Consider the following 23,913-nt stretch of genomic DNA (forward strand, 5'->3'; position numbering starts at 1 on the left):
AGGGGCAGTGGTGGCAGCTAGGGTGTGAATCCATCTTATTTCTCTTTGTAGAATTTATTTATCATGATTATGATGCTTATGGAATTTCAATGTCTTATATGTGTGAAGCTAGGTTTGGGGCTGGGGGGATTGCGTATTAAACTTCCAAGGGGTGAGTTGTGGGTCTATGCACTATTTATATGGGTCTGTTGATTTTATTTGATTACATTTGGTATGTAATAGGTTTGTGGAGCCAGTATCTGTTATTATGTAAGTGGACTGTCAGCAGAAAGCATTGTACTTTTTAGTATTTCTAGACATTGCTTGTACCTTTGGTAATCAGTGCAATCAATGACCACATATCTGTGCGTCCACCAAAGTGAATTATGGGACGTATAGTTCTCCTTCAGACTATTACTATGCAATCATGTACCTATCCCAGGGATCTTCGCGGTGACATGAAGGTAGCTGGGAATGACCATAAAAGGAGTGAGAAGCCCGTGCAGAACTCTCTTCCTCCTGGACCTCTCTGTGTAAGAGGGAGAGAGAGGTTGTGGCCTATCACATTGAGCCTTACTTCCACCCTGAGGCCTAAGGGGCTTAGCTCTGTTATTCACTGTCGGACATCCTGTCGCTAACATCACTTGGATCGCCTGCCTGTCGCGTGGGTGCGTGGGGCAAGTTTCAACTTCATCCTTACGCGGTCATGAATGAAGTCCTCATCTTTACACAGTCATTGATGAGGAGTCCTGGAACAGAGGAGAGCCTGTGGGGAATAGTGTCAAATCGATTTGCCCCCCCGAGGGCACAGGATTTGCAGGATAGACTAGCTGGGAACAGTAGTCCACCTGCTACTAAACTACTAGGCCTCCGGGGAGAGGTGCTGCAGACCTCTGGCCTAGTAGCAGCAACTAATTAGAGTCAGCATTAGAGACTAGTCAGAGGGTTCTTTTGCATATAGAAGAGGATGTGACAAGAAACATAATGTGCAACAGAATAAGTTTGTACAGAAGGGAAGGATTCCTTGGAGCAATAGTTGGCAGGTGTTATGCAGAGGAGGAGCAATAATCTGCATGGCGATGCAGGGGAGAGACTGTAGATGTTATACATGTGCATAATTTCTTCAAGGCTCAAACAAATTTCTAATTTATAAATATGATGGCAAAGTAATTCGATCTATGGGCATCCCATATATCCTTTTCCCCAACCAAGTTATATTCCCCCCAATAAACAAAAACAAAACAAATGACTGTTTATTGTATCAGAAGCGATTTATGGAGGCCTGGCAACAGGATAATATGGTGGATCTTAGTTACTAGTGGCAACCACACTGCTACACCACTATTACAGAACACTGTGCACAGACTTCTTTACCTCAAGAATACTTTACTGCATTGCTTTAACACTGTGCTCAGATGCCTTAGATCTTCACCTGCTACACAGGTTGACATTGGGAGTATCGCATAGGATTGCAATTTTTAATTGTTTATGATCGCAATTTTAATCGCATAATATTTCATTATTATGTTCACTAGATTTTTTACATAGGAATGGAATATCTCACCACAAATATTTAACTACAGTCAGTAATATTAGGATTTAGTACGATTATCATTTGATTACATTTGGATAGTGCACCATTATATTGGTATTAATAATAATTTTAGAGGGTATTGCAAGAAAAGAAGGCACCTGCCGAAAGAGTAGGAAGGTTGTGGTGACTAGACACTCAAGAGATGATGCTACAACCTGGTGAAAGAGCCTGCCTCAAAGCCACCATCAAGTTGTCCTGGGACCAGCCGGGTCCATACGTGATAGTAGAAGCTGATCCCACAGAGGAAGAAGTCGGGATAGAGCTAGCTCCAGAGATTATACCCACTCTGGCTTTGCTAAGGAGTGGGGGGTGAATTCCTGCTAGTGTGCGGATCGTCACTAGTCACCCGGTCAGCCTGAATCCTCGAATGGTGATTGGGAAAGTGAGTGCTGCCACCCCGATGGTGCAGAATGAGACAGCTCAAGTGGGAGAGGGAAGGAATGTCGGTGCTTACTGCCCAAGCCTTCCACCTGCTTGAGAAGTAAGGATTAAAGCTCAAATAGCTTGGTGGGAGAAAATGTTCTTGAAAAATGACTTTGATGTGGGCTGTGCCAAGAGTGCCCAACATCAAATTTTGATTGACTGAGGATAAGTCCTTCCAAAAGAGGTCAAGGCGGGTCCCTTTATTGCAATTTAGAAGACCTTCGGGAACACCTGGCTGAACTGAAAAGGTCAGGAGTGATTAAAGAGTCCTGAAGCCCTTATGATTCTGCGATCGTGGTGGTGAGAAAGAAGAATGGGTCTCTCCAGATGTGCATTGAGTATCGAACCTTGAATCAAAGGATTATTCCAGATCAGTACATGACCCCTCGCATAGAAGGAGCCTTGCAGTTCTTATCTGGGGCCAAATGGTTCCATGTGTTGGACTTGAAGAGTGGATACTACCAGATCCCTATGCACCAGGAAGACCGAGAGAAGACTTTGTTAGCCCACTGGGATTCTTCAAGTTTGGTCTGATGCCTCAGGGACTGACTGGGGCTTCTGCCACATTCCAGCGACAGATGGAGAATACAGCGGGTGATATGAACTTGGTAGAAGTACTATTATACCTTGATGACATCATCATGTTTAGCCGAACTTTGGAAGAACATGAGGCCTGATTTGAGAAGGTTTTCCAGCGATTACAAGAGGAAGGGTTGAAGCTGTCATTGGAGAAGTGCCAATTCTATCAGAACTCTGTCACCTATTTAGAACATGTGGTATCTGCAGAGGGGATAGCCACTGACCCTCAAAAACTAGAGGCAGTCACTTCTTGACCCTGCCCAGCCACAATCATGGAAATGGGGTCGTTTTGGGGCTTCTGCTCCTATTATAGATGGTTTGTGAAAAACTTCTCCCAAATTGCTCCGCCACTGAACGAGATGCTACAGAAGCAAACCAATGGAGAACAGCAGAAAATCCAGAAAGGAGGAGGCGGGAAGCCGAGGGAATCTATCCAGGACCAGTGGACAGAAAAGTGTGACAGGTCCTTAGAGAGGTTGAAGGGGAGTCTGGTCAAAGCTCCGGTGTTGGCCTACGCTGACCCCTTGAAGCCTTATGAATTATACATGGATGCCAGTAGAGATGGTATTGGGGAGGGCTGTACCAAGAGTTGAAGGGGAAACTCCGCCCAGTAGCATATGTGAGCCACAGCCTTACTCCTCCTGAGAAGAATCATCCGGTGCACAAGTTGGAGTTTTTGGCCCTCAAGTGGGCTGTAATGGACAAACACAGAGACTACCTGTATGGACCTTTGTGGTGAAGACAGATAAAAAAACCTGACCTACTTGTTATCTGCTAAATTGGACATCACTGGGCATCAGTGGTTAGCTGCTTTACTGGAGTTCCAATTCAGTTTGAAATATCAGCTAGGAGTTAAAAATAGAGACACTGATGCTCTTTCCTGAAGACCACACTTCACCTGGAATGATCAGAGAAGTTGGGTTCACTTACCCCCCGAAGGAGTATAAGTAGTATGCCAAGGGGTGGAATATAAACACAGAGGGACCATAGGAGCTAAAGCTGTGGGAGTACCAGAACACTACTGTAACCTGACCCAAGTACGCATCCAAGAATTGCCTCAACTGACTGAGGAGGAGAAATCAGCGTGAAGATCCGCTAGGAAATCTAATAAATCGACTAAAGACCCTTGAATGCTGATGAATGGTCCCACTATCTTTCTTCTCCCTCCTTCATAGAAGAAGATTATGGAACATGTAGTCCCGAGGACTGACGGCCCCATTGTAACCATGAAACTGCAGCCCCCAGCATGCCCAGCTGAATGGAAGAGGGAGAGAGAGAGCGAGGAGCCCGGGACATCTTTCAGGGAAGTGCACCCAGGACTCCAGGGAGAGGACAGTGCTGAGGGAATGCCATCAGAGAGAGAACCCTGCTGCCCTGCATCACCAGAGGGAAAGCCACACAGCCTAGCACCATCCCTGAAGAAAGGAACAGTCATTGCCAGAATCTAGATCTGAGCGCTACCCAGCGGAGTCGCCATGGGCAACCCAGAGTGAGCCAACTTCTGATCAGAGGAACCGTTGTTGCTGTATTGCTGGGTCAGGGGAAAGGGTCAGTTGGTCATTATCTACTGCCATCCATAGGAACTTCAGTCTCTGACCATCGCCTGTAGTATGTCCACAGTCTCTGCCCATCTCCTGTAGTATGACTACAGTCTCTGACGGTCTCCTGTAGTATGCCCGCAGTCTCTGACCAACTCCTGTAGTATGTCTGCAGCCCACACCTCCTGTAGTATGTCTGCAGTCTCTGACTATTGCCTGTAGTATGCCCCCAGTCCCTGACCGTCTCCTGTAGTAAGCCCACAGTCTCTGACCAGCTCCTGTACTATGTCTGCAGTCTCTAAACATCTCCTGTATTATGACTGCAGTCTTTGACCATCTCCTGTATCATATCTACAGTCTCTGACCCTCTCCTGTAGTGTGTCTGCAGTCTCTGACCATCTCCTGTAGTATATCTGCAGTCTCTGACCCTCTCCTGTAATATGTCTGCAGTCTCTGACCATCTCCTGTATCATGTCTGCAGTCTCTGACCATCTCCTGTACTATGTCTGCAGTCTCTGTCCGTCTCCTGTACTATGTCTGCAGTCTCTGACTGTTTCCTGTATTATGCTCACAGTCTCTGACCATTTCTTGTATCATGTCTGCAGTCTCTAAACCATCTTCTGCACCATGTCTGCAGTCTCTGACCATCTGATTAATGCCCTCCTTGCCCGGTCTGTGAGTTTTGGTGTGCGGCCATCTCTTGGCAGGTTTGCTGTTGTGCCATGTTCTTTCCATTTGGTTATGATGGATTTGATGGTGCTCCTAGGGATCATCAAAGATTTGGATATTATTTTTTATAACCTAACCCTGACTTGTACTTCTCAACAACATTGTCCCTCACTTGTTTGGGGAGTTCCTTGGTCTTCAAGGCAGTGTGTGGTTAGTGGTGCCTCTTGCTTAAGTGTTGCAGCCTCTGGGGCCTTTCAAAAATGTGTTTATATGTTATGACAGATCATATGACACTTAGAGTGTACACAGGTAGACATCATTTCACTAATTGTGTGACTTCTGAAAGTAATTGGTTGCACCAGAGCTTTTTATGGGCTTCATAACAAAGGGGGTAAATACATAGCCACATGCCAATTATCATTTTTTTATTTCTGAAAAATAGTTTTATGTATATATTTTTCTAATTTTACTTCACTAATTTAGACAATTGTGTTCTGATCCATCACATATAATTCATAATAAAAAAAACATTGAACTGAAGGCTGTAATGTAACAAAATAGGTAAAAAGCCAAGGGGGTTAATACTTTTGTAAGGCACTGTATATATGCGGCGTGTTGGACACCAGGCACCCCGCACAAGCCAAAGGGTGGGTGTTATTGGTGCCCGCAATAGTGCGTGCTCGCGAGCAAGTCACTGGAGCTAAGTGCTGGAACTTGTTCCAGTACTTGGCTCCACTCTGGGACAAAGGCTCAATTCGCCGGGACTTGTACCAAGTCCCAGGGCAGTCCCGGCGAATCTGGGACAGTTGGCATGTTTGCATCAGCGTCCCTTCTCATTTGTCCCCTGTCATAAGTCTCCCCTCTCAACCATCTCCTGTTATCAGTGTCTTCCACCATCAGTGTCCCCCACCATCAATGTCCCCCACTGTCCCTCACCATCAGCATTTCTCACTGCCGTCTGCCTGTCACATTTGCACAGCTATGCTGGCAGCATGCAGGACACCAGACACCTCACACAAGCCACAGGGCAGGTGTGACTGGTGCCCGAGCTGGTGCATGCTCACGTACAAGCCACTGGAGCCAAGTGCTGGAACTTGTTCTTGCACTTGGCTCCACTTTGGGACAAAGCCTTCATTGGCCAGGACTTGCATCATGGCCGGGACAGTCCTGGAGAATCTGGGACAGTTGGGGAGGTATGTATGTTCTAATATTTCCAGATCACAGGCTAAACTCTTACCCAAGTTCACTGTTCCCTATAGAATTTGGCCAGGGGAAATATTATAACTAATGAAAACTAAACTCCAGCCAAAGAAATACAGGAGATGCTTATCTATAGGATGAATTGTATTTCTCTTCATCCAGCCCTGAGATTTACACAGCTCAACTTGTTTCATGGATAGAGTAAGGCATAGTTGCCAACATTGCAAAAAAAAATTTTTTTTTTTGTAGGCGGAGCCGTATTATAATTAGGGGGTGGGGCCGCGGTGAAAATGGGTGCGGTTTGCAGGCGTGGCTTAAATGGGCGTGGCTCAAAGGTTAGAGTCTGAGATGAATGAGGGATGCAGAGGGAAAGGTGGAGGGCGGTAATAGAAAGCAGCAGTGGGTGGCCTTTATGGGACAGATGGCTGAAGGTGGACCCCCTTCTTTTCTACCCACCACCCCCATTTTGGGGGGCGAGTGTGATAGGAAGCAACAGTGAGCATGGTCTTGATGGGTTTTTTCTATTTTTGTTGGGGGGGAGATAGGAAGTGGCAGTGGGTGACCCCCCTTATGTGGGCAAATAGCTGATGGTGGCCCTGTTAATTTGTTTTTTTTTTAATGCACAAAAATCTAACAGGGTCACCCACCGCCACTTCCCATCTACACCCCCCCCCCCCATCAAGGCCATGCTCACTGTCATTTCCTATCCTATCACACACCCCCAAAATAGAAAAAAATATATATTTTTTTTTAAAAGTCTACCTTCAGCCATCCAACCCCATAAAGGTCACCCACTGCCGATTCCTATTACCGCCCCCCATACCCTAGACTTTTGTGTATTCAAAAAAATTTAATTAGGGGGTGGGGGCAGTAATAGGAAGCAGCAGTGGGTGGCCTTTTTTTTAAATACAGAAAAATCTAACAGGGCAACCATCAGCTATTTGTCCCCATAAGGGGGGGGGGGGGTCACCCCACTGCCACTTCCTATCTCTCAAAAAAAAAAAAAGCCACACACACATTCAAGGCCCTCCTCATTTTCGCTTCCTATAAATAAAAAAATTATACCCTAAGAGAGCATGGCACACCACAATTTTTTTTCCACAGAAGCTGGGAGCACTTACCACTGGTGCCCAGTTGTCGCTCGCTCGCTCCTTCCCTCCACGTGGCGCCGACGGCTGAGTGTCCGCGATCCGGCCTCAGTCTCTGGCTACCCGGCCAGGACTTTTGCGGTTCTGAAGTCATCCTCCTCTGTCCCTCTCAGGCTGAGGAGGCAGTGTCAACACAGAGACAAACCTCCTCTGAGCCCTGGTGCAGGACACAGCAGCACACCTCTTCCTTCCATCCACGTGGACTGCGATCTGGTCTGGGCATGCCAGCGTAGTCACTTAACTAGCCACGCCCCCGCTTGCAGTATTGGCAAATCAATGAAATGAGAATGAGCATATGTCCTCCTTGTCTAATAGAAGACAAGGAGGACAAAATGAGACAAGGGGGGGACACTCTGGGGTAGAGGGAGGATACGAGGCTGTTCTAAGAGGCGAAATATTAACACTTGATTGCCCAAAATTTCCGATGCCCGGGACAAGCAGAAAAATTCGGGGCAAATAACAGGACACATTAAAATCGGGATAAGGCTCCAAAATTCGGGAATGTCCCGGGATATTTGGGACTATTGGCAACTATGAGTAAGGGAGGATTATACGCTCTATCAGCTTTTTTTTATTGGTCATCTGTGTTACACTGAGGAGATTTCCTTTCACTTCCTGTGCATAGCCAAAACAAGAAGTAAGAGGAAATCCCTCAAAAATAAGGGGATCCCTGTTTGTCACCAGAACTAGTGTATCTATTGGAAGATTTTTCCTGTATTCCTGTTCTAGTGACAGTAGTAGTTTGGGATTTTCTTTTACTTTCACTAAAACTAAAAAAGGTTTTGCATTCATTATACTTTAATAGTTAATCATGCCAAGATATTTGCACTGAAAGCCCCTGTCCTGGTTAACACACGAGGTATATGTCTAGAGCATATATAGTATATTAAACACAAGGCCCATGGGCCGATTCCAGGCCCAACAGGCCTCGTCATGTGGCCCTTGCACCCAGTTTTGTAGTCAGAACATGGTGGAACTCCATTTTGCCCCCTCTGGCTCTTGTCATCCGCTCACCACTGTCACTTGTAACCACAGACGCCTTCTTTGAGTTGGAGTTGCACACTGTGCATAGCACACACCTAAACCCTGCACTCTATACTTAGGCCACCCATGAGCTCTGCACTCTGTGCATAGGGCACCCCTGGAACTGCAAAAAGCACACCCCTGAACAATGCACTTTGTACACAGCATACTCCTAAACCTTGCACTCAGTGTTAGCGCACCCCTGAACTCTGCCCTATTTATGTAACGCACTTCTGAACCCTGCACTCTTTACACAAAGCACCCCTTGAACTGATCTCTGTACATACAGTAGTGCACTCCTGAACTCTGTATTATGTACATAGCATAATCCAGAACTTTGTACGTAGCGCAAGCCTGCACCCTGCACTCTGTACATACAGATATGCACTCCTGAACTCTGAATTCAAGTACGTAGCATAATCCTGAACTCTGCACTCTGTATGTAGCATAATTCTGACTCTGATCTGTGAACATAGCACACCCCAGATACAACCGGCACTTTGAGGGCAAGCATACTGCATGTTCACGTTAAGTTTGACACCCCTTGCCTAGAGGGAGAAGAACTTGTCATTCTGGGTCCACCCCATACTGCCTATGGGCTGTTTTACTGCTATGCTTGTGCGAGACAGAAAATATTGTTAGGAATACCCACTGGTAACCATCGCCCTTCATACCAGTCAAGTAATTAGCCTGCAACAGGAATCAATAGAATCATGTGATTTAAGGGGTTGTAGCCAGTCAAGTTGCTTTGGCAAGGAAAGGGCAGCACTCATTGCTGTCTGTCTTTAAAAATGAGGCACTCCTGTTTATGCTTTTTTAGCAGACAAATAATTTGGCAACTATGTTAATCATCTACGAATGGCAATTGCACAGATACAAAAAAAAAAAAAAAACTAGTTGCGTCATAGATATCAATTGAGTCCTGTACATAATTCCCCAAGCAGAATTGGTCAAGAAAAGTGGGGTGTGGAGAGGAGACCTCAGGGCTACAAAACAATGTTGCTCTCTTTTTAGGAGGTGAGTTGGGTGGATGTTATACTGAGTTAACCAGTGGTGCCCCCCTCCCCCCAAACTAGTCATGAAAAAAAAAAAAAAGAAAGTAGTCCTTTCACACTTATACAACTTGTCCTACGATTTTGTACTGCAAAATCACATGACAAGTTATTCTCCATGATTTTCATTGACAACCATTCATATTGTCGCGACTTTAAGTCGTGCCGACTTCAAAGTAGTCCCTGCACTACTTTGGTCCAACTTCCATGCGAGTTGATGTCCACAGACCTCAACGTTAAACCCTCAAGTAGCATGCAAATCGTACCTGAATAATATAGACACGATTTCAGTATGACTTTGTAAGCACAAGCTGTAAGCACAAGCAGCTTTTTGACTCTTGTCCTACCCAATCATTTCAGCATAGTAGCCCCTCCCAAACACATTTTTCTTGATCATACATCACGGGACACAGGAGCTTCATTACATAGTGGGTTATATAGGCACCTCTGGTGATTGGACACTGGTTAACCCTCAATTAAGGAGAATTCCTCCCCTATATAACCCCTCCCATATGGGAGGCACCTCAGTTTTTTCGCCAGTGTCTATGGTGGTTGGTCACATAAAACATGTGCTATGAAGAAAGCTATGTGCAGGTCCCTGCGGGGGCCTAAGGGCTACATAACCGGATCCATATCTCGGGCCGATATTTTGACTCCCAAGATGGTATGGTACCCGGGCCTCGTCATCCGAAGAAACAAGGTTTTTCCTGTAAGTCCTCTCCTATTGGAAGACTGGGCACTGGGAAAACCAGACTTGGTGTACTATTTACATAGCGGCACAAAAGTTTCTGGCAGAGTCTTTTACAAGGTCCAGGTAAGAGGTTCCTCTAAGATGGAACCCAAAAAATCCTGAAGGTTGGCACAACTAAATTATAAATTATATATTATGGATTTCTTCATTGAGTAGTTGTATGTCTTACCTGGTTTCCACCACTAGAGGGAGTAAGAGCAGCCTGATGCATACTTGCATGTCTTTCAGATACACACGCTCATTGAAGCCTGGTTCTTCCAGATGACTCACGTTTCCACTGCAATCTCTACCACAATGAAGGTAATACAGGGGTCCCACGTAGTCTAGGGGTCCCGCGCAGCTCCGATAGGGATCCCCTTCCCCCAGGACGACCGGCGGTCCTCGTGCACGCACGCGCGCCGAGCGCGCTCCCATGCTAATGGAGGGGGGGAGTGTGGTTGCGAGCCGTGCACGTCGGTGTGCATGGCGCTGTACTGCGCAGGTGCCAGGCGGCAATTTTAAAAGCCCAGATCAACAGGGGACTGTCAGTGGAGACACAGGAGCTGTTGGCAGTAAGCATCCTAAGGGATTGGATCCAGGCAAACCTAAGACACCTACTCGGCATCAGGTTGTGCAGTTTAAGCATATATATTTATTGTGAGACTTTGAGCACAACAGTGATTGCACTTTGTACTAGTACCTCTGCTTTGTAGCTTAGGACTATGTCTCCTCGTAAGAGGGTTTCAGGGGGAGGTAACAATGGCACTGGTAAATCACCGCCTAGGTCTAGGGGTTCTAAAAATGCCTGTAGGTTACAATCCCCCCCTGCAAGACTGGAGCCAGCCTCACAGGATGAGTCAGTGCCCCTGTCAGGTTTTGCAGCCTCTCCTAATACTTCAGCCCTGGTATATATCACTGAAGACTCCCTTAGGGCTACATTGGATGGTTTTGAAGGGAGAATCATGAATTTTATTTCTGCTTCCCTAAAAGATAGCAGAAAAAGGGGTAGATCCCCTCCCTCTGCTGAGATTCCTCTTTCAGATGACACCTCTGACAATGAGGAGAGATCCCTATCTTGGGACAGGGATCATGAGCAGTCGGATGAATCAGAGGAAGAGGAGAGAGTCCCCTCCTCCCAGGCGCTCAGAAAACAGGTGCAATATTATACTGAGTTGGTGCGTACTACATTTAGAATGCCCACTGCTGAGGTCGCAACATCCTCTATGTCTTCCCTGGGGGTCAGGAAAATCCCACAGACTGCCTTTTCCTTTCCAATTCCTCCCTTAATGAATAAATTGTTGTATGAGGATTGGGGACATCCCGATAAACAGTTTTCTCCTCCTAAAAGGTTTTCTGTGCTTTATCCTCTGGAGGAAAGTTTCACCAAGAAATGGGGGGTCCCATCTGTCGATGCGGCTGTTTCTTGCGTGAATAGAAACCTGACCTGTCCTTTGGATAATGCTCAGGTATTTAAGGATCCAACTGATAAGAAGCTGGAAACCTTATTGAAAGCCTCCTTTTCCATGACTGGCACTGTAGTGCAACCTACAGTCGCAGCTGTGGGGTTGTGTCAGTTCCTCAAGGAACAAGTTAAGCAGATGCTTGGCCTCCTTCCCAGTGAGGAAGTGGAGAATTATGCAGAAATACCTCAAATTCTGTGTTTTATGATTGATGCGATTTTGGATTCTGTCCAACAAGCATCTCGTTTGTCTCTCCTGTTGGTACACATGCGAAGGGCCCTATGGCTAAAAAATTGGGCAGCTGAGCTATCATGCAAGAAGCATTTGATTGGGTTCCCGTTTAAGGGGGAACGTTTATTTGGAGAAGAATTAGACAAATTCGTCCAAAAGATTTCAGGGGGTAAATCTACTCTGCTTCCAAAAGGAGCAAACGTCCATCTTTTAGGCATTCTCTCTCTCCCGGAGCATCAAGCTCTAAGCAGTGGCGACGGCCTTCTCAACCTCCCTCTACAAGAAAGGCTCAAGGCCGTGCCCAGGGGCAGAAGAACACTTGGGGGCGAAAGCCTGCCAAGCAGAGCCCAAAAGCTTCCTTGTGAAGGGGCGCCCCCGCTCGGCCGAGTGGGGGCGAAGGCTTCTGCAGTTTGCAGAGGCCTGGCGGGCAGAGATCCAGGACAAGTGGGTAGTCTCCTTGGTATCTCTGGGCTACAAGCTAGAGTTTCAGGAGATTCCACCTTCTCGCTTCCTAAGGTCAAGGATCCCCAGGGACCCAGTAATGCAAAGACCGCTATTTCTGGCCTTAGATCACTTACTATTCCAGGGAGTGATAGTGGAAGTGGACCCAAAAGAACAGGGTTCAGGGTTTTACTCGAATCTCTTCACCGTTCCAAAGCCAAATGGAGGTGTCAGACCTATCCTGGATCTGAAGGATCTGAACCGGTTTTTACGTATCCGGTCCTTCCGAATGCAGTCAATTCGCGCTGTGGTCTCCTCCCTGCAAGGGGGAGAGTTTATGGCATCAATAGACATCAAGGATGCATATCTTCATGTGCCAATTTTTCCCGCACACAAAAAGTATCTAAGGTTCGCAGTAGAACAGTGCCATTTTCAATTTGTGGCCTTGCCGTTCGGGCTCGCTACGGCTCCTCGAGTCTTCACAAAGATTCTAGACCCTCTCTTGGCAAACCTAAGAGCTCAGGGTATAGCCGTCATGGCTTATCTAGACGATTTGCTTCTCATAGAGAAAACAGTAGCGCTCCTGAACCACAGTGTTACCAGAACGCTAGAACACCTGGAACGCCTAGTTTGGATTATAACCCTAGAAAAATCGTCCCTACAGCCTGCTACCAGGTTGGAATACCTGGGTATGGTCATCGACACCGCTCAGGGCAAGGTGTTTCTACCAAGGCCAAATACCTTGGCCATTGGGGGTCTGGTGCGCCTAATTCTGGGCACAAGATCTTCCCCCATTCGGTTGTGCATGAGACTGTTAGGGAAAATGGTCACCTCCTTCGAGGCCATTCCATTCGCCCAGTTCCACTCAAGGCCTCTGCAAAGATGCATCCTTGCGGCTTGGAAAAGGAAGCCCCAGGCCTTGGATCTTCTCATGGGTCTATCCCCAGGGACACGCAAGAGTCTCGTTTGGTGGTTACTAACCGAGAATTTGCTGAAAGGCAAAACTTTTCTTCCTCTTCCATGGAAGATTATTACGACAGATGCCAGCCTGACAGGCTGGGGAGCATTGTTGGAGGAGACGTGCTCGCAGGGGAAATGTTCTGCGATCGAGAAGCTATTGCCCATAAATGTCTTGGAGATCCGGGCAGTTTATATGGCTCTCATAAACTGGTCTTACAGACTACGGGGTCTCCCTGTTCGGGTTCAGTCCGACAATGCCACAGCAGTGGCCTATATCAATCACCAGGGTGGTACCAGGAGTCTGGTCGCACAAAAAGAGGTGATTTGCATACTTGTCTGGACAGAAGGGCATGTTCCATGCCTTTCTGCAGTCTTCATTCCAGGAGTGGAAAATTGGCAGGCGGATTTTCTGAGCCGCCAGCAGTTGTGCCCAGCAGAATTGGCTCTGCACCCCGACGTGTTTTGGAACATATGTCACAGGTGGGGTACTCCAGACATAGATCTGTTTGCGTCCAGGTTCAACAGAAAGCTGGACAAATTTGTGTCAAGGACAAGAGATGCACTCACTCAGGGGTCGGATGCTCTGACAGTTCCCTGGGATCAGTACAATTTGATGTATGCCTTCCCCCCGTGCCCGCTTCTGTCGCGTTTCCTGGGAAGAGTCTAGAGGGAAACAAAGTCGGTTCTTTTGGTAGCCCCGGCTTGGCCCAGGAGACCTTGGTACGCAGAGATCATGAAGTTGGCAGTAGGCAGGCCATGAATCCTCCCTCTCCGGCCAGATCTGCTCTCACAAGGTCCAATTTACCATCCTGCTTTACACAGTCTGAATTTGCCGGTTTGGCTGCTGAGACCCACATTCTGAGGGATCGTGGGCTTTCAGGGCCAGTCCTTTCTACTCTGGTCAATGCCAGAAAGCCGGCCTCCAGGCTTATTTACTACAAAATCTGGAAGGCATATGTTTCCTGGTGTGAACCCAGGGGTTGGCATCCTAGAAAGTATGTCATTAGCAGGATCTTGGCCTTCCTCCAGTCAGCCTAGAAATGAATTTGGCCGTAAGCACTATCAAGGTGCAGATTTCGGCCTTGTCAGTATTTTTCCAGAAGCCCCTTTCATCACATTCCCTGGTGCGGGCTTTTATCCAGGGGACTATACGGATAAGGCCGCCAGTCAAACCTCCGAAATGCCCATGGAATCTGAATTTGGTTCTCTCAGCCTTGCAGGGGCAACCATTTGAACCTTTGCATCTGGCTTCATTAGTTTTTTTGACTAAAAAAATGGTTTTCTTGGTAGCCATGTCCTCGGCTAGAAGAGTGTCAGAACTAGCAGCTCTCTCCAGCAAGGAACCGTATATCTAATTATTCATAAGGACCGGGTGGTAATGCATCCCAACAGGTCATTTCTGCCTAAGATGGTTTCAGGATTCCATTTGAATCAAGATGTAATCCTACCATCCTTTTTTCCGGACCCACAGTCCGCAGAAGAAGAATCTTTGTACACTTTAGATGTGGTAAAGGCAATCAGTATCTATCTTCAGGCAACTGCTCAGATAAGGAAAACTGATTGCTTATTTATTTTGCCGGAAGGCCCTAGGAAGGGCCAAGCGGCATCAAAATCCACTCTCTCAAGGTGGATTAGGCAGGTTATTTCTCAGGCCTATAGTGTAAAGGGGAAGATTCCTCCTTTTCAAGTGAAAGCGCACTCGACGAGGGCTATTAGTACTTCTTGGGCAGTGCATCACCAGGCCTCCCTGGCTGAGATCTGTAAGGCTGCTACTTGGTCATCAGTCCACACATTCACTAGATTTTATCAGGTGGATGTCAGAGGGCAAGAGGATATCACCTTTGGGCTCAGTGTACTGCAGGCTGCAGTTTAGATCCTCCGGTCCATGGCGGTCTATTATTCTGATCTGTGTCTCCCTCCCCTCAAACTGAGCATTGCTTTGGGACATCCCACTATGTAATGAAGCTCCTGTGTCCCGTGATGTATGATCAAGAAAATAGGATTTTTATATACAGCTTACCTGTAAAATCCTTTTCATCACAGGACACAGGGCTCCCGCCCCTCTTGGGTTTTACATGGTTTCTTATTGCTTTGCTACAAAACTGAGGTGCCTCCCATATGGGAGGGGTTATATAGGGGAGGAATTCTCCTTAATTGAGGGTTAACCAGTGTCCAATCACCAGAGGTGTCTATATAACCCACTATGTAATGAAGCTTGTGTGTCCCGTGATGTACTTCTCAAGAAAAGGATTTTTACAGGTAAGCTGTATATAAAAATCCTATTTTCTACCACACATTCACTTCCTGGTTATTCCTTCAGCAACAATGTGCTCCAAATAGCCCAAAAAAAGAGATGTCCTTGACAATGAGCAAAACATTTGATTGAGCCGTGAGCTGCAGCAGCAATGACAACTCCTGTGGCAATAAATATAGCAAAAATTTTCTGTCACAACACACCACACCACAACCAGAAAGTAAACAGGAACTGGAAACAACTATGGTAAGAAAAGGAATTGCCTCACACCATGTATGTTTTCATTGGTTAATGCCAACGTTGTGGCAAAGTCGTACAAAGTAGCACTGATCCCAAATCGTGGTAAAATCACGGCTGCGAAATTGTGGTAAAATTGCTCAACTTTGAAGTCGCACAAGTGCGAATGGGGCCTTAAGTGTGTACGGATGCCAGACAGCTGTCTATGGGAAGCTTGACGTGGTTGCAATCAGGTGATTGTGGATGAGAAGCTCCCTTGGGCCGTCTTTATAGTGCCTTCATGGTACAAACCATATTCCCGGAACACTCCTATTCTACAATGATTCCTCCTGTTGCTGTTTTGTAATTAGCGGGTCCAGAGGATGGTAGGCGGTCTCTATATAGAGGAAGGAAGGTGGGTTTTTTAAATAGCTGTATACACCCATCTTCCTTCCTGTATATACAAATACCATCCACCTCTTCTATCTACACATACTGTACACCCTCCATACTGTATAGGCGGCAAATGATAGGCACAGTGAGGCTGCACATGGTGCGCAGTGAGGCTGCATATGTTGGGCACACATGAGGCACATTGAGGCTGCATATAATGGGAACTGTGAGGTTTGACCTAAATTTCAGTTTGCACTCCCCAAACAATTTTGAGAACCAGCCGCTTTCAAAGTCAAAGACCAAAGTCAAGTCATTATTAATGCCTACACAACATAACTTTTGAAAAATGGTGAAGCTACTTATAAAGCTGTACACACCACTTGCCCAAGTGGCTGAATGAATCCGTCTCACAGCAAAGGCAGTTTTGTCACTGAATTTTATTGATAGCACTTTATTGAAGTACACAAGGTCTACTGTGAACATTGCAACATTCTCCAGTAGGTATCATATAACACATATACAGTATACAATAGTACATAGTTTGTATATACTATATTTTGAAAGAAAACAATATAGACTGCAAAAATGATAAAGTTGCAATATTAATTTATAAACGTAGTTTACTGTTCCCTTCACCCCGTTAAAAAAAGAAACTAGTCCTGGTGGGATTTATGCTAAAAATCTAACACTTTTCCCTTAAATTAGTATAACTGTGCAGACTTAAATACAAAAAATTATATTTGCCCCTATTTACCTTTATTTACTTTTGCCTGTACCTGGCTGTTCAGCTTGTCTTAGAGGTCAGAGTATGTGGTGTGTGAGGTGGCTCTTGAGAAAGCAGCCATGGTCAGAATTCGGGTGACCTCTGACCTTCTGAATCAAGCTGCTAGACACAAACAAGTAAATTACATTTAGGCTGGGTTCACACCGGAGCGATGCGGGAACGCCGCGAATCCGCGCCGTTTTCCCGCATCGCATGCCTCCAGCCGGCAGTTCACACTGCCCTATGCGGACTGCTGGGAGTGTCAGTGAAATGTTAATGACACCCCCAGATCAGTTCGCATATCGCAGTGCGATCTGCAAACTCGGACAGGAATCGGATCGCATGGTGTGAACACCCAGGCGATCCGATTCTGCTGCGGACCAAAAAAAGGGTCCCGTGCGAGTTTGCGGCGGGTGCAATGGCGAATTCAGCCATACTAGCTGTATGGCTGAACTCGCATCGCACAGAGATCGGATGTGATTTGCACTGCAGTGCGGTGCGAATCACATCCGGTTCTCGCTGCCGCAGCGGTGTGAACCCAGCCTTAAGAAGAGGGCATATAAATTAATCATGGGTACACTTGCACAGGTATAACAATTTAAGACTAAGTGGTCTATTTATTTAAAAAAAGCAAAGGTTACAAGCTTTTGCCTAGCCGTCACAAATTCTCACCATATTTTTCCTAATATGTTTATTTTCTATGATCGTCAGCTCCTTATAGTGCCCCTAATTATTTTCCTGATTGAGGTATGTCAGGAAAATGCTGCATTATGACCACTAGATGGAGCTGATGGACATAGGTCATAAATATATTAGGCAAAATACTTTGAGAATATGTGATAGCTGGCGAAATGCTTTTGATATTTATTCAGTAAATTATTTTATAAATAGACTTATAAAGGTTATGATTCTAACATAAGTCTAGTTACATAGTCAGATTGAAAAAAGACACACGTCCATCTAGTTCAACCAATAAATAGTGCTCTTGAAAATAACATTTTTGAAAATGCCCTAGTGCACTTGGTCTAAAATGAATACACAGATGTCTAGTCATGTAGAATGGCGATAATATTAAATTGTCACCAAAATAATTTTTTTTTTTTTTATGTACACTGCTTGACATAGAATGTATATTTCCAGAACCAAGAAATATCGATATTCAACTAAACTATCTGTGGAGGAATGTGTTGGCATCTCTGTGAACATCTCTTGCAGCTTTCAGGCCACTTTTAATAGCTGTGTCAATCCAGCCATGGGGAGCTGAAGTGTGTTCCCCAGCAAAATATATTCTGCCTTCAGGTTGAGCCAGGTACTCAAACAAGTTACTATACTGATAAGGGAGGAAATGGGCGAATGCACCCATGGAATATGGATCCAGGCTCCACTTCTTCACCACAGCCTTAGGACAAAGGCGCCGGAGCTCTTTCTCTGATCTCAAGTGTATGGCAGCCAAGTCTTCAAAAACAATGTCAATGCACTCTTCATTACTGAGGGATAGGAAGAACGAAGACTCGTCTGTCAAAGTGTATGATGCAAGGAGGACTCCTCTTCCTCCGGTGAAATTGTGACTTGGGTAAAAGATATAACGCGATGGGCGATCAGTGATACTTTTCCCACCAACAATACCATCCTTTTCCCAGAACCTCTCAGTGCAGCTCAGTAAGATTTTTGTGGCACTTGCATAGTGGATGTTACCTAATGCAAAATCCTTCTCATTGGACAGAGGAGGACTGAACTTAATACGTTTGGTTGCCTTTGCAGTGGATGTTATGATGACATAGTCTGCGATTATGCTGGTGGGAGGAGTGGTCCTATCTTTACGGTAGTAGACGATCACAGATTTTTCATTCCTCATGACTTTAATTACAGTGGATTTCAATCTGATCACATTTCCCAAATGTTTGGCCAAGGCCAAGGGCAATTGATCGAAACCTCCAGTGATCTCATCTAACCTGGTGAAACAGAACATTTTTTGAATTACGTCATACTTGTCTATATTTCTATGCATCATTAAATATATTAATTTAGCCACCTAACGTTTTACCACCTACATAACACATATGGTGGTGCCAAAGAGAGGGGTCTTTAAACGCCCACAAGCGGAACATTTGCATTAATGGGCAGCCGAGGTTTCTGTACTGAAAATTCACTCCCTGAGCACACCGAGCATGATGACTAAGCTGACAAAGACAGTTCCCTAGTAATAATGGAACTGGAGAGACTGGCTCCCTTTCATGTGACCACTGTGATTTTTCTCAATTTTTTTATGAAAGAACTTGTTGAAAATTGTGTCTTTGTTTAATAACACTTTTTTTTTAGTAATGAGAAGGAGTATGTACCCCTTACTCACTCATATGGGTGGGGTATCTGGGTGCCGTCTTATTGTTAAAGGGGTTTTTCAGATGCCTATAAGTTTCACCCTACCCCCCACCTGCAGACCCTACAACCACTGGGCTAGATTAAGAGGTCCTTGGCCTCATCAGCATGGGGCCATGCATGGGGAGGGCATGTGGCCTGGTATGATGGGGGGCCTGCATGCTCTTTTCCTCTTTCATGGCCAGCAAGGTTGCATGCCCGGATAAGGGTCTGGGTAGATTTTTTAGGGACCTATTTTTTTTCTGCGTGGGGTTCCCCTATAAAATTTGAGCTTTTGGTGGGGTCCCCCTCAATATTCATGCCAGACCCTTATCCTAGATTAAGGTCTGATATAAATGTTAATGGGGACCCCAACACACACAAAAAAAAAATTGGGTAAAGTGTAATTGTCCAAAAAAAATGTGGATAAAGGGTTAGAACCACTGTCATTTTTTGAATGTAATGGAAAATCCTAAATTTACAGTAACTGTCTAAGAGGGGATTTCTTCTTGCCCTGAATAGATCTCCTCTCACTTTCTGTAGCATATCCATGTTAGGAAATCTCCCTAATGGAACACAAATAGCAAATAATAAACTGAGAGGGGTTTAATCTTTTTCTACCCTTTTCAAAACTAAAATGAAAAGTTATGACTATACACTTTAAGTCTATTAAAATTACCTCATCCTCTAGAAAATAGGTATGTTACCAGATGGAAATGGAGTTTGCTGCATTTTATATATTTACATGTACATGCATAGTAAACTGTATCCCTGTGTTCTCCCCTAGGAGCCTGGTATTTATTATCCCTAGACATCATTGATCAATATGGTCAATGACATCACCCAGGAGACCCCACACTTATTTATATAACCAGGGCCGGGACAAGGGATAGGCAGGAGGGGTGGCTGCTCTGGACGCAGTGGGGGTTTTGGGGGGTTGTGCTAGAATGGATGATTTGGAGGGAGGGAGTGGATTTCTGTTAGGAAGGGGTATTTGGAGGGGGGTATTTGTGTTAGTAGGGATGATCAAAGGGATTAATGTTAGATGGGGAAATTGGGGAGGGAGGGGGGGAATAAGTGCTAGGAGAGGGGATTTGTGGGAGAGGTTTTTTTTGGACGGGGGGTCATGGTCAGAGGGAAAATTTGAGGGTTAGAGGAATTGTGTTAGGAAGGGGGGGGGGGTTGGGGAGGGAGAGGATTCAAGCTGGGAGGGGGGATTTGTAATGGAAGAGGGGGAATTATATTGGGGGGGGGATTTTGGTTTGCAGGAAATTTATGGTTGGGGGTAAGTGTGAAGATTAGTGTTTGGCATAATGCTCATACATTTTTCTAGGGGGGCACCAGTTGGCATCTTTGCCCTGAGCACTAGGTGACTCTGTCAAGGCAAATGCTTTTTTTTTTTTTCTACTTTGTTTCGACGAGTTGGCAGGCATCGTAATTGGCAGGGATCTACATCCCTGGAAAACCTGATTGACAGTACATGTACTGTGGGATTTTTTTTCTTCCTTAATGACTTATATTAGTTGCCCTCTTATTATTAAAGGGGACTTCCAAATTCTGATAAGCCCCCACCTGCAGCCCCCTTAACCACTGAGCCAGGGTTGTGGGGAAAAGGCTCTTGTCCTTAACATAGGGACATCAACAAGATGCTTTGCCAGCTGTGTACTCTGCCAACGTGCCTGTTTTTTGTGATGGAATGTCCCATAAAATCCATACTAGGGCCTGGTATGTGTTTTTCATTCTGCAACATTTACAAAAAAATAAAATAAGTAATAACTGTTTAAATTGACAGCAAATTACATTTCATTGTGGGGCTTCTATGTATTTTGAGGAATGTTTGTGGGCTCTGTCCCATTTTCCTTTGAAAAAAAAAGGGAAATGTAATTTTCCAACGATTTAAAACACATTTCTACTTTGTAAATGTCAGTGCTTTAAAAAATAAAATGCTCCTAGATGAATGAAATTTTATTTTTTGCATTGGTACATGTTCTCTATAGCAGTATCCACACCCATCTCCCATGCTATTTCTGATAACCCTTTGTCTATTAACCTAGCAAATGGGTAGATAGAGAGAGATATAGAGATTATTTGTACAAAGGGAATATGGCATATGTATGCATTTACTTTTAACTGTACCTTGGGGTTTTAAAAATATATATATCCAGAACTGCTTCCATAAATGAGAGGTAGGGTTGACTATTAGTATTCATGAAGTTTCCAAGCATCTTAATAGCACCAGCACTTAAATGTCCTTCATCCGCCAGAAGAGACTATTGCAAAAAAAAAAAACACAGTATCAGGGTTTTGCAAAGATGGGAACTTACTAAACTTTAAAGTTCACGTACAGGGTTACATGTGGTGAGCTACAGTTATTCCACAATTTTTACTTTAATTGGCAAGATTTAACCAGTTCCTGCCTGGTCTATAGCAAAATAACGTTGATCCGGGTGGATGTCATATGACGTTCTCTTGGATCGTGCCGCATACAGAGCTGATGGCTGATTAGTGTACCGATCTGCTGCTGATACCATGTGATCGCTGTGACCAATCAGAAAAGATCACATGACAATTGTAAACAATGGATGGCTTCCTTTCTTGCCATCCATTGTGTACTATTGTGTTGCTAGCTGTGATTGGTCACAGTGATCACATGGTACAGACAGGGTCAATCACAGTGCATCTGTACCATGTGATTAGATATGATCAATCACAGCTAATCACAGCAAAAAACACACTGAATGAATCCGTTTCATAAAGCAAATTTGGTTTCTTATAACAGTGAAATTCACTGGTATAAACAATAATAATTAGTAAAAAAAAAAAAAGAAAGGAAATCCTGATCACTTCCCCATAGTACAGTGCTACTATGGTAACACTGTATTGCTTTGGTCACAGTGTGTGAAAAAAACAATTGTTAAAAAAAACCCACAAAAGCTGCTGTTATATAACACTGTACTGCTCTGATGACAGAATGTAAAAAAAAAAAGAATTTTTGTGAATTTTTTATTTTCTTAACCACCTCAGTACTGGGCACTTTCACCCCCTGCCTGCCCAGGCCATTTTTCAGTTTTCAGCGCTGTCACATTTTGAATCACAGTTGCGGTCATGCAACACTGTACCCAAATAAAAAATTGTATTTGTTTCTTATGGGCACTGATTAGGTGGCACTGATGAGGAGGCACTAATATGCCACACTAATGGGCACTGATAAGTGGCACTGGTGAGCACTGATAGGTGGCACGGATGGGCAGCACTGATGAGCAGGCGCTGACTGGCATCACTTATAGGCACAGACTGGTGGCGCTGATGGGCGCAGATTGGTGGCGCTGATGGGCACTAATGGGAGGCACATATGGGCAGCACTGATGAGCAGGCACTGACTGGCATCACTTATGGGCACTGCTAGGGCTTTCCTGTAAACTGGACATTGATGATCAGTGCCCTAATTACCTGCCCAGGTCTCCTCTGCGAGGAGATGCCGCTGCTGATCAACACTCCTCGCCGCGCTCTGTCAGCCTGAGGCGAGGAGAGCCCCTTCACAGCACTTCCATATTTACCTTTGATCAGCTGTGATTGGACACAGCCCATCACATGGTTAAAGAGCCGCAGCTCTTTACAGAGATCAAGATCGCACCGTGTCCTAGCACGGCCCCGGTGGGCACAAGATAGTGCCCGTTCTGGGGCGCCAGCATATGATTTTCTCCCAGAACGAGATCCGCACCGTCCCTCCTTCATTTGACGGTGGGCGGGTGGCAAGTGGTTAAAGTGGTTGTATAGGTTCTTTTTTTTTTGTAAAACAAACATGTTATACTTACAGTGGTGTGAAAAAGTGTTTGCCCCCTTCCTCATTTCCTGTTCCTTTGCATGTTTGTCACACTTAAGTGTTTCGGAACATCAAACCAATTTAAACAATAGTCAAGGACAACACAAGTAAACACAAAATGCAATTTGTAAATGAAGGTGTTTATTATTAAAGGTGAAAAAAAATCCAAACCATCATGGCCCTGTGTGAAAAAGTGATTGCCCCCCTTGTTAAAACATACTATAACTGTGGTAGTCCACACCTGAGTTCAATTTCTCTAGCCACACCCAGGCCTGATTATTGCCACACCTGTTCACAATCAAGGCATCACTTAAATAGGAGCTGCTTGACACAGTAAGGTTCACCAGAAGATCCTTAAAAGCTACACATCATGCCGAGACCCAAAGAAATTCAGGAACAATTGAGAAAGAAAGTAATTGAGATCTATCAGTCTGGAAAGGGTTATAAAGCCATTTCCAAAGCTTTGGGAATCCAGCGAACCACAGTGAGAGCCATTATCCACAAATGGCGAAGACATGGAACAGTGGTGAACCTTCCCAGGAGTGGCCGGCCACCCAAAATTACCCCAAGAGCGCAGCGACGACTCATCCAAGAGGTCACAAAAGACCCCACAACAACGTCCAAGGAACTGCGGGCCTCCCTTGCCTCAGTTAAGGTCAGCGTTCATGCCTCCACCATCAGGCAAAGACTGGGCAAAAATGGCCTGCATGGCAGAGTTCCAAGGAGAAAACCACTGCTGAGCAAAAAGAACATCAAAGCTCGTCTCAATTTCTCCACAACACATCTTGATGATCCCCAAGACTTTTGGGACAACATTCTGTGGACCGATGAGACAAAAGTGGAACTCTTTGGAAGGTGTGTGTCCAAGTATATCTGGCGTAGAAGGAACACTGCATTTCATAAAAGGAACATTATACCAACAGTAAAATATGGTGGTGGTAGTGTGATGGTCTGGGGCTGTTTTGCTGCTTCAGAACCTGGAAGACTTGCCGTGATAAAAGGAACTATGAATTCTGCTGTCTACCAAGAGATCCTGAAGGAGAATGTCCGACCATCTGTTCGTGTACTCAAGCTGAAACTAA

General features: G+C 45.2%; 1 protein-coding gene across 1 annotated transcript in view; it reads right to left on the minus strand.

The window, feature by feature from the left end:
- Positions 1-16,326: 16,326 nt before the first annotated feature.
- The window catches only part of LOC143934178 (L-amino-acid oxidase-like), a 117,662-nt gene continuing 110,075 nt past the window's right edge, over positions 16,327-23,913 (minus strand). The window contains exons 6-7 of the mRNA XM_077457570.1: positions 21,145-21,278; positions 16,327-18,605 (exon numbers count right to left, since the gene is read on the minus strand). Of these exons, the coding sequence (XP_077313696.1) occupies positions 17,822-18,605; positions 21,145-21,278 (918 nt within the window). The 3' untranslated portion in view covers positions 16,327-17,821. The remainder of the gene's footprint in view (positions 18,606-21,144; positions 21,279-23,913) is intronic.

The sequence above is a fragment of the Lithobates pipiens genome, unplaced genomic scaffold (genome assembly GCF_037356315.1).
Source record: "Lithobates pipiens isolate NorthernLeopardFrog02 unplaced genomic scaffold, aLitPip1_a1.2 Scaffold_27, whole genome shotgun sequence".
In the NCBI taxonomy this organism is placed as follows: domain Eukaryota; kingdom Metazoa; phylum Chordata; class Amphibia; order Anura; family Ranidae; genus Lithobates; species Lithobates pipiens.